Source organism: Drosophila virilis, unplaced genomic scaffold, assembly GCF_030788295.1.
Source record: "Drosophila virilis strain 15010-1051.87 unplaced genomic scaffold, Dvir_AGI_RSII-ME tig00001170, whole genome shotgun sequence".
Taxonomy (NCBI): Eukaryota; Metazoa; Arthropoda; class Insecta; order Diptera; family Drosophilidae; genus Drosophila; species Drosophila virilis.
This window is the reverse complement of record NW_027212828.1, coordinates 2,307,854-2,320,066: the sequence shown is the minus strand read 5'-3', so window position 1 is coordinate 2,320,066 and position 12,213 is coordinate 2,307,854. Positions and strand designations below refer to the sequence as shown.

Below are 12,213 nucleotides of genomic sequence, written 5' to 3'. Positions count from 1 at the left end.
GAATCTATCTATCAATAAACATATGTATTAAACATATTTTCATGAAATAAGTGAATTGTTGTTGTATTGAGCATTTTAGTGTTTATACATTTTTTGTTTTCAATTGCTTGAGGCTAGATCTTAGTGTTATAATAACAAACATAAATTGTTTATATTTACAGCTATTGGAGCACAAACCAATTACAAGAAATGAACAGATTTCTTAAAGCACTGAATACCATCACAATAATTATTGGGTGTACTATATGTCTTCTTGAGATCGCCTTATTTTAAAAGCTGGTGGGCTCTTTGATTGGCAACCTCTATTCTTGCTTCATTTGATTCGCCCTGAAAATAAACACACAAATGTAAGTGTTATTTTAATACACGGTCTAAAGAAAGGATTTGCGAACAAACGCTGTTCATAACATGAGAAAGAAAGAAATAGATAGATTCCTACTGATTAACATTTTAAGTCATGTCACGACTATACAAATTGGCACAAAAGAATCATTCTCGAAATTCGATATATATTGAGCATCAATTTCAAATTTGTATATAAATAAGACAAGTAATAGGATCTAGTTTGGAGTTGCTAAACAATCATCTATCAACACAAAATGCGGCTCGCGCTACGAGCTCTACAGTAATAAAAACAAATAAGAGGTTCTAGTCGGGAGCTCCCGACTAGAGAATACCCTGAACCCACTTATTCCAACACCAAATAAATTAAAAACAAGTAAGAGGTTCGAGTCGGGAGCTCCCGACTAGGGGATACCTTGAAACCTCTTCTTCCAATATCAAATGCATATATATATTGTATTTTAGAAGCTATCTGTCAAGTTTGGTGACTCTAGCTCTTATTATTTACTAAAATTGCCCAAAAAAATATATCTATATCGATTTTTATCAATCGCTTGGAAACGAAGTAAGCTATCGATTATCGGAAACTAACTCGATCTGCGCGGGCACTAGGAGCACCTACATCTAAAATTTCAAGTCTCTAGCTCTTATAGGTTCTGAGATCCTTTTGATTATACATACGGACGGACGGACAACGAGAGAGAAGGGCTAAGTTTGGCATGCCAAAGATTTAATACCCTTACAGACCCAACCCTTTCATAATGATCATAGTGGTTGCCCGTATCTAAGAAGCAAAGGGAAAAAAGTTAATGACGAGTTTAGTTAGGATATCTTGGCCAGTATCTCGCAGCTGAAACCATTTTGCCAAGAGATGACCGAAGACGGAGAGGAACCGGACCCAATGGATGTGAAACAAGAGCGTGCACAGCAGACCCTACTGAATAGCCACAGAATAAGTAAAGAATATAATTGTTTAGTTGGCTGGCTCAAGGTCCGGGTTTGTCTTAATAAAACAATAAAAACAATTTTATTGATTTCCAATATATTTCGGTTGCGCTTCGGTAAGCCGTCTTCAGAGAAATTATTTTACACGTCTGCGCTTTATGACGTGAAGATTTAAACTGGATAGAGAAGGCTTCATATATTGTGAGCTGCACTGCTAGGGCAGGAAATAACATAAGCAACAAATAGGCGATATGGTAGTTGAAGACCCAGAAGTCGTCGCCATGAACGCCGCCGAGGAAGCGACGGTATCGTCGACGAAGTAAGGGAGTGGTTCATAATTATAATTATAGGGTATAAGCATTGTATAGTATATAAGCATTGTATTAATAACAAGAACAGTTAAGGCAAGGTGCTGATGTATTGAAGCTAATTAAGGGCAATGAGCTCAGTTTGAATTAAGTTTAAATTTAACCACCGGCCGTCGCAGGTACCGTGTGTTGCTGATCTGATGCTCAACACCGCCTTCGAGAGCGCAACTGCCATTTGGTGGCGAAGAGCGAAAGCTCCGAGGCGAAGTTGCGAAAGCTTGCGGCGAAGTTGAGCGACCGCGGCGAACGTATGGCTCGTTAGCGAGCATGCCGGCACTTGTGGAAAGACCATCAGGGTGAGTAAACGTGCAGCGAAGAGAAGTGTGAGTGACGAAGAGTAAAAAGTGCAGCGGAGCGCTAGGGCTCCAAGACAGTGCGGCGCGGCAGGGCCTTAATTCAGGAAATACAGTAGGGCAGTAGTTAATGAACAACTGAATAAAGTGAATATAAGGAAAACGATGAAGGAAATTGCTGGTCCTTGTATTTTCGGGTGGTCATATTTGTGCTAACATCGGGAATAGCCGATATTCACCCTAACCTAGAATAAAAGCATGTGGTGCGAGGCTACGGCCCGGCAGTGAGTTTGGTGAGAGGCAACGGTCCGATACTGTAGTTGGAACGTAGCTACGACCCGATAGTGTAGTAGGAACGTGGCTACAACCCGGTAGAGTAGGTGGTACGAAGCTACGGCCCGTAGAGAAGGTGGTACGAGGCTGCGGGCCGGTAGAGTAGTTGTAAATGCTATACTCATTAGATCATATTCCAAATATTTGTCCATAACTATGTAAAAAAATATTTCCAAAACGAAATCATTATTAATTACATTAAGCAAAATTTGCGATGAGCTACAAACGAAATCGGTTCCAATGTCGTTAAGGCTTACAAAGTTATGCAATCGTTTTCCAGAACATTTTCCAGCTTCCTTTATGAGTGAACACTCGGCTCCAGAGTGAAATCAAAAATCAACAGACTCACCAGCATGGATAAGTATACCTTTTGGTTCCATTACCGAGCACATTTCCATACGCTTCACTGTGTTCTGAGCAGTCGAAGGGCACACAGTGGAAACATGTCCGACCTTCCCACACTTATAGCAAGTTACAAGTCCACTTTTGCTCTTTTGGTCGCATCCAACAGCTACCAGATTGTCCACCGCTTGATGATTTGAATTCACGATCTTTCTTCTGACGGCAGTCGGCATTTTTATGCCCGTCCCTTCCGCAGTAGTGGCAGATGATGTGTGAGTATTTCTGTTTCTTTTTTTTAGGCCCCATAGTGTACCCTGCATTCATTGTTTCTTGGCGCTGCCCTATTTCATACACTTTCAACTGTCGCTGAAACTCGCTCTTGACTTAATATTTGTTGTACACTTTAACTGCTTCAGCCTGTTGTCTATGTGTGCAGCATGCGCGAGAACAACCGCACCCAAGTTTGACGGCCCTTATAGGGTCGTCAAATTCATATCCCTTAATATTGTGCGCCTAGTGTGGCCAGGCGAACCAAAGAAGAGGGTGGCCAGTATCTCGCAGCTGAAACCATTTTGCCAAGAGATGACCGAAGACGGAGAGGAACCGGACCCAATGGATGTGAAACAAGAGCGTGCACAGCAGACCCTACTGAATAGCCACAGAATAAGTAAAGAATATAATTGTTTAGTTGGCTGGCTCAAGGTCCGGGTTTGTCTTAATAAAACAATAAAAACAATTTTATTGATTTCCAATATATTTTGGTTGCGCTTCGGTAAGCCGTCTTCAGAGAAATTATTTTACACGTCTGCGCTTTATGACGTGAAGGTTTAAACTGGATAGAGAAGGCTTCATATATTGTGAGCTGCACTGCTAGGGCAGGAAATAACATAAGCAACAAATAGGCGATATGGTAGTTGAAGACCCAGAAGTCGTCGCCATGAACGCCGCCGAGGAAGCGACGGTATCGTCGACGAAGTAAGGGAATGGTTCATAATTATAATTATAGGGTATAAGCATTGTATAGTATATAAGCATTGTATTAATAACAAGAACAGTTAAGGCAAGGTGCTGATGTATTGAAGCTAATTAAGGGCAATGAGCTCAGTTTGAATTAAGCTTAAATTTAACCACCGGCCGTCGCAGGTACCGTGTGTTGCTGATCTGATGCTCAACACCGCCTTCGAGAGCGCAACTGCCATTTGGTGGCGAAGAGCGAAAGCTCCGAGGCGAAGTTGCGAAAGCTTGCGGCGAAGTTGAGCGGCCGCGGCGAACGTATGGCTCGTTAGCGAGCATGCCGGCACTTGTGGAAAGACCATCAGGGTGAGTAAACGTGCAGCGAAGAGAAGTATGAGTGACGAAGAGTAAAAAGTGCAGCGGAGCGCTAGGGCTCCAAGACAGTGCGGCGCGGCAGGGCCTTAATTCAGGAAATACAGTAGGGCAGTAGTTAATAAACAACTGAATAAAGTGAATATAAGGAAAACGATGAAGGAAATTGCTGGTCCTTGTATTTTCGGGTGGTCATATTTGTGCTAACATCGGGAATAGCCGATATTCACCCTAACCTAGAATAAAAGCATGTGGTGCGAGGCTACGGCCCGGCAGTGAGTTTGGTGAGAGGCAACGGTCCGATACTGTAGTTGGAACGTAGCTACGACCCGATAGTGTAGTAGGAACGTGGCTACAACCCGGTAGAGTAGGTGGTACGAAGCTACGGCCCGTAGAATAGGTGGTACGAGGCTGCGGGCCGGTAGAGTAGTTGTTGTGAACATAGAGAGAGAGGTAAAGCTTGGCCGGTATATTCGTTATAGGAAAAAATAATGTAAGAAGATTGTAAGTAATTTTAAGTAATGTAAGCTAAGTAGATATAAAGTATGTTAAGTAGATAGGACAAAAAGAAAAGAAATAGGAAATCACCGACCCAGTGGGGGGAAATTCACAGCCTGTCCACGGCTCGCTGAAAGACTGACGAAGCGTTATTTAAGCCAAATGGCATTGACAAGAACTCATACTGTCTCTCTGGTGTAACAAACGCTGTACGGTTGATAGATTTTGGGTGAATAGGTATTTGGTAGAATCCACTATCCGTGTCCAGACAGAGAAATAATTTTCCCCAATTTGGTCGGAAATGAGAGGCAATGGATACTTATCGGGGACTGTGTTGGCATTTAATTCACTATAGTCAACACATAAGCGATCGGTTCCATTTCTCTTTATGACCAACAGAATTGGACTCGCAAATGGGGAGCAGCACTTATCTTATAACAAATTGTTTCCTTTTCATCTATGCTGAACTGTTATGTTTGGATCAATTAGACGAATTTCCAACTGGACAGTGTTAACGCGACTTTTTGGTATCCCATGGATGAAATGCTCCATGTATGGTTTCAAAGCATTAATTAAACGGACCCAGTCAGTTCTATCTAATTTATAATTTTCGCAACCACAATCTTAAAAAGTTTTTTATTCAGGTTCAACATTAATCAGTTTCACTTTGTAAATGCTATACTCATTAGATCATATTCCAAATATTTGTCCATAACTATGTAAAAAAATATTTCCAAAACGAAATCATTAATAATTACATTAAGCAAAATTTGCGATGAGCTACAAACGAAATCGGTTCCAATGTCGTTAAGGCTTACAAAGTTATGCAATCGTTTTCCAGAACATTTTCCAGCTTCCTTTATGAGTGAACACTCGGCTCCAGAGTGAAATCAAAAATCAACAGACTCACCAGCATGGATAAGTATACCTTTTGGTTCCATTACCGAGCACATTTCCATACGCTTCACTGTGTTCTGAGCAGTCGAAGGGCACACAGTGGAAACATGTCCGACCTTCCCACACTTATAGCAAGTTACAAGTCCACTTTTGCTCTTTTGGTCGCATCCAACAGCTACCAGATTGTCCACCGCTTGATGATTTGAATTCACGATCTTTCTTCTGACGGCAGTCGGCATTTTTATGCCCGTCCCTTCCGCAGTAGTGGCAGATGATGTGTGAGTATTTCTGTTTCTTTTTTTTAGGCCCCATAGTGTACCCTGCGTTCATTGTTTCTTGGCGCTGCCCTATTTCATACACTTTCAACTGTCGCTGAAACTCGCTCTTGACTTAATATTTGTTGTACACTTTAACTGCTTCAGCCTGTTGTCTATGTGTGCAGCATGCGCGAGAACAACCGATACCGCTATTTCCTCCAGATCCATATTTTTCATTTTGGTTATTAACGAAGTGACGGGTCTGTTACCATACGCTGACATGCATGATTCATAAGAGTAGCCGTAGTCGTTTCTACGCCCACAAATCTTTGATCAAATAACTCCTTAAATTGAATCCAGCTTATTCCGGGAAAACATATCAGAGAAAGCCATGGCGACGCACTGCCTTCCAAAGATTTGTTGAGAGCCAAATTTGCGCTACTCTCGATCAGGTTCTCACTAAAAATCATTTCTAGAGTCGAACTCCAAGCACTTGTGCCAGCACCCACAGCGTCGGGAAGTATTTTGGCAAAAACACCGTTTTTGATTCATGAGGCGCTGTGCCTGCCTGCACTGCCCGTAACAACTTCATCAAATGCCTGTTTTATTGCTCAAACATTTCACGCCACTGAGAATCAGGGGGACCCGATCCCACTTCTGATGGCGGATGCTCTGCTGAACTAATGGTTTTTCACTTCGAGCAGCGAGTTCCGATATCTTTGTTGGTTGCATTTAATATTTTCCTTTTACTATTTTTGGGGTGAGCAATCACGTCCGTTCGTTCGTCCGTTCGTCTGTCTCAATAAATTCTTTTCCTCGCATCGCAACGAATATCCACGTAACCAGCGGTATTGATATGTATATATAGTGTTCGAGAAGCTACATGAAAAGTTTAGCTTTTATAACTTGCGAAAAAAAAACTGGATTTTGAACGGGAAAAGTGATTGGGTATCGGAAATAAATACAATTACTGCGCACTAGGAGGACCTATGTTCAAAATTTCAAGTCTCTAGTTCAAGGCTGAGATCCTTGCGTTCATACATACGGAAGGACTGACTAAACACTGAATAAGGGCAAGCGGTTTTGAATCTCTATTTCTCTATTTTTCCTTTCCCAACCATTTCTTTAATTTCAGCATACATTCGTAAGCACAGAGAAACAACTTTTCATGACATTTCTTTTAACGAAAATTGAATGGACATCTCAACATTGGCAACATGACCTTTCTCTTAAATCGAACGAAACATACGATAAGGGTTGCAGCGAAACTTTGGAAAACCTTGTGAAAAAATTGAAATAAACCTTCGCACGAGTGTCACCCTGAATAGCCGTTATATGCTTATATTTATGAAGCTAATCTCAAGTGCCTCGTATTGGTTTTTTGTTAAACACACGGTAGACAACGTTTGTTGACTTTTTTGCAGGAGCGTAACAGTGGACGAATAAAAGAAATAAATAGGCCTGATCACTTACATGCCAGCAGCTTGTTCACTCTTTCGGCAAAAATCCCTCTTTCATAATTTGATTATCTCCGATGGGGCCATGAAATAGGGTCGTGTCTGTCAATCGAATTTTCAGTATACACTTTGGTAGACCGCAACTACCCGAATACTTATTTGTATAAAGGTTATGCAAATTCTCAACGGGTCAAGGCCAAATTCGCTAACAATATCCATGGATCCCTCATCCGAAAGTACAGAACCAACGGCATATACAGCGAATCCCTAAACATCCTGGCCCCAGATGGGAATGCTTTCGTCTTTACAAATGCTAAATAATATTAAAAAATTTTTCGAATCACTATTACTACATTCTGGAATCTTAGCAAACAGGGGTGCACGAAACGATTTTTAAACAAATGTTTATCATTTTTTTGAAATTATATGTTATGTATTAATAAGTTTAAGTGTTTCGATATTGGTTAAATAAAATCAGACCTTAAGACTTAACTTAACCTTTCCATAAGACATTATTGAGATTTCGCTCAGTACACGGAGATGACTACTTTCCATTTCCTTTTATAAGGAAGTCTTAGACTTACTAATTGTATAAATTATTTATCTTTTGCTCCTTTTTCATCATGATTTATATCCACAGCATCAACATCGGAGCGCATTGGCGCATCTCACTTAACGAGCTATAAATATAAATCGTAGCCACCCATCTGTCCTATTTTTTTCAGCTCTTGCATCCAAATGTAAATCAAAATGTGAACAGGTGCCTTTAGCTCAGTAAGGTGCCAACTAAATGCAAACATTTACTTCTGATTTTGCAACATTCTCAGCAAGCATCATAGGGCACAAGTGACAAGGTCCGTCTTCAAGCAACTGTGCTGGCTGCTGGTCGACGGTGTTTTCATAATGCTGCTCTAATAGTTGTGTTGCTCTAAATTTTCAGCATTAAGATCTACAGCTCGTGACGTACTTCGTACTTCTCTTCCGGGAAGACGCAATGTTGAGGCCGCTAAGACCATAACGCACCTATTAAAGTGCGCCTGAAAACTGTTACCAATGGAACATTTTCTGCTTCATTACTAGCAGTGCGATGCTTGTTCTATTAAGCAGAAAATGATAGCGAAGAGTGTCTAGTAGCAAAAAAAGTGGTTATACGTTTTTCTAGACGATGATATGTTGATAGGTGCAGACATGTACAATCAAAACAGTAACTGAGTGAGCCGTCATGCATGCACATTGGAACCTTTTCTTGCAATCATGAATATTTCCATCGATAACTATGAATATATTTAAAATTGCATTACTGCAAGAGATAATATGATCCGTACTTGACGGCTTAAGCTGCATAAATGGTGTAGTATTTGTCATGACGCTCACGACTTAGAGTTCTTAGTCTCTTTGGTGAGTTACGGCGGTCAATTGCAGTTGTCGTTTGTTAACAAATACTCTTCAACTAATACAATGAGTCCTATACTCCTATACAACTCAAGCTTTATTGCGCTCTCTGTCCATCAACCGTGTTGTTAAGCGTGAGCGTTATCCCGGCTACTTAGATATTGTGCACATTAAGGATTCCCAGATTCATGTGTTTGCCGTTCTTTGGGTGTCTAGCTGAACATCCCGAAAGTGCGCGTCAAACATTTAGCCGCCAAGTACCGCCACAAAGTAACATGCCAACCGGACATAAACAGCTGCAGATTAGCGAACAAGAGTACTTTACTTTTAGCAAATCTTAGTAGCATCCACCGATTCTTGATTCTTATTCTTAAGTTATCAGTTATAATCACTTTATTAAACAATTTATTATGTTGGAACGATAATTTATTTTAATTTCGAAATTATTAACATATTCTGATAGTCATATATTTAGACGATATCGATAACATTTTATAGTGAGCAAAAAATGTTAACAACCTCATCTGGAAATATGGAAATATCTGTAAATTGAAAATGACATTTCTACATACATTTTAAATAGAATAAAATCCCAGGTTAAGTATTGAAAACCCGTCTCTTAAATGTTCTATATTCTTAGCTAAACATATTCAATTATATGATTATACAAAGGGTGATGGTGAAGCTTTTCTGCAATACCTTCTAAGTGAACAGCAAATCAACTGATTTTTGTGTTAAGTTCTGATTGTATTTTGAATGTCGGTTTTAACTTCTGATTTGAGAATTGAATATGAAAATAACGGGCGTTAAAGAAACCCTTTTGGAAGATAAGAAACCAGACCTATTCTCCAAATTAAACTTGTTAAAAGTGTGTAAAATCCGTCATGTTATTTACTTTCAAATTTTCATGTTTTTGGCATCTGTAGATGAACTAAAACATACCTAAATTTATCAAATATCAATTTAGATACAAGGATTTTTCCTGTGTTGTTGCATATCTAGTGTCCAACGCTGCGATGCTTAGTGAAGACCCATTTGTGTTACATTTTTACATTCGTTTAAATTTGTAGTACTTAGCTTACACAATATTATTCAGTAAATAGCACTACAGGCCTATTATGTTGAATTAATTGTAAACAATTCATTATAACCTCTACTTATGTAAGTAGTTACATAAAAATAATTAAATAAAAATTGGCGAGAGCTTCAAAATAATTGAGTGTATTAAAGTGCCTTGAAAACTGTAAAAATAATTAAAATACATTTTGATAAAACCTTAATATATATATAATTCAAGAATCCGCAGTCAGATAGTTAAGTATATTGTCTGATGGTATAACATCAATCAAATCAATATAATATACTGTACATTAATTACAAAAAAAAAAATAAAATGAAGTTACATAAATGTAAGTAATAGGCAGATGGGTGCTTCTCTGAATCCACATTCTTACATTGCCATCTTCCTTTTTTCTCATCTATCTAAAATACTATAAAATCTAGAACTTTATATCACATGAAAGAAATATTCATTTGAAAAAAGTCAGCAAAACTCCTCTCGGAACTGGCCGACTTAAAGAATCCCTGAATCCAACGCCAGCTACCTTACATATTTACCTTTATATACAATGCAAACAAACAAACGAACATGTAGCACTCTTCTTGGCGCGCAGTCTACTCTGCGGCTGTTCTTGTTCACATTGCTCCACACTATGGAAATGCATTCTTGAATAGTATTGGTGTTAGTATTCCGATTTAAAATAAAATGAATGTGTGTATACTATACAAGAACCTGCATTTCAAGTTTGGTGTATACACTTTTTTGGTATACGCTATATGTATTTTTAATTATACTACGGTCCTTTTCTAGAATTTCGCATTCGCAAAGACGGAAATAGATAGGTCGACTTAGCACCTTGTCCAGATATTATGGAATGGGCGACGCTTCCTTCTGCCTTTTACACACATTTCTAAAAAGCCATTGTATTCTTATGAACAATTTTCAATGGGTTATGGATATAAAATAGTTAGATTCAAAGCAAGCTCATTGGTGATCGAATCTATCTATCAATAAACATATGTATTAAACATATTTTCATGAAATAAGTGAATTGTTGTTGTATTGAGCATTTTAGTGTTTATACATTTTTTGTTTTCAATTGCTTGAGGCTAGATCTTAGTGTTATAATAACAAACATAAATTGTTTATATTTACAGCTATTGGAGCACAAACCAATTACAAGAAATGAACAGATTTCTTAAAGCACTGAATACCATCACAATAATTATTGGGTGTACTATATGTCTTCTTGAGATCGCCTTATTTTAAAAGCTGGTGGGCTCTTTGATTGGCAACCTCTATTCTTGCTTCATTTGATTCGCCCTGAAAATAAACACACAAATGTAAGTGTTATTTTAATACACGGTCTAAAGAAAGGATTTGCGAACAAACGCTGTTCATAACATGAGAAAGAAAGAAATAGATAGATTCCTACTGATTAACATTTTAAGTCATGTCACGACTATACAAATTGGCACAAAAGAATCATTCTCGAAATTCGATATATATTGAGCATCAATTTCAAATTTGTATATAAATAAGACAAGTAATAGGATCTAGTTTGGAGTTGCTAAACAATCATCTATCAACACAAAATGCGGCTCGCGCTACGAGCTCTACAGTAATAAAAACAAATAAGAGGTTCTAGTCGGGAGCTCCCGACTAGAGAATACCCTGAACCCACTTATTCCAACACCAAATAAATTAAAAACAAGTAAGAGGTTCGAGTCGGGAGCTCCCGACTAGGGGATACCTTGAAACCTCTTCTTCCAATATCAAATGCATATATATATTGTATTTTAGAAGCTATCTGTCAAGTTTGGTGACTCTAGCTCTTATTATTTACTAAAATTGCCCAAAAAAATATATCTATATCGATTTTTATCAATCGCTTGGAAACGAAGTAAGCTATCGATTATCGGAAACTAACTCGATCTGCGCGGGCACTAGGAGCACCTACATCTAAAATTTCAAGTCTCTAGCTCTTATAGGTTCTGAGATCCTTTTGATTATACATACGGACGGACGGACAACGAGAGAGAAGGGCTAAGTTTGGCATGCCAAAGATTTAATACCCTTACAGACCCAACCCTTTCATAATGATCATAGTGGTTGCCCGTATCTAAGAAGCAAAGGGAAAAAAGTTAATGACGAGTTTAGTTAGGATATCTTGAAAAACAAAAAAGTTTTTCATGCAAGAACCTACTTTTCGGTCGTTCCAGCTAATTCCGACACGTGTACTGCGTACATCAGAAAAGAGCACTTCTGCAAAGTTTTATATAGATAGCTTTTAAGCTAAGTGATTAGTTTGCACAGAAGCAGACAGACGGATAGACGGAAATGGCTATATCGACTCGGCTGTTGATACTGGTGAAGAATATACATTATGGGGTCGGAGTCTATACGTTATACATTTCACGACAAAATAATAATACTTTCTGCTGGGGTATTGTAATGTGTATATGCATTAAATAAAACCCTCTATTTGCATGCAATAACAAACATAAAGCCAAAAGTGCAGAGCCGGACTGCTAGTACTCTGGCTGGCCGTTTAGCTGACGGCGCATATTCCACGCTTGGCTTATATACCAAGAGTACCATACTTGTACTCATTAATGCATGTACATACTATAGATTTTATATTTTAATTATGCTCTGCTGCGACATATCTATACATATAAGATTACCTATATCTTAGGTTTT

The 12,213-nt window shown here is 38.7% G+C and overlaps 1 protein-coding gene across 4 annotated transcripts in view; it reads right to left on the bottom strand.

Moving 5' to 3' along the window:
- Nucleotides 1–8,853: 8,853 nt before the first annotated feature.
- Snap25 (Synaptosomal-associated protein 25kDa) overlaps nucleotides 8,854–12,213 on the bottom strand; it is a 271,616-nt gene continuing 268,256 nt past the window's right edge. Inside the window, exon 7 of one of the 4 annotated variants that reach the window (XM_070210840.1) lies at nucleotides 8,854–10,833. In XM_070210840.1, coding sequence (XP_070066941.1) covers nucleotides 10,771–10,833 — 63 coding nt within the window. In that variant the 3' untranslated portion in view covers nucleotides 8,854–10,770. The remainder of the gene's footprint in view (nucleotides 10,834–12,213) is intronic. The other 3 variants (XM_032440812.2, XM_015169290.3, XM_002058732.4) reach the window with 3 other exon arrangements.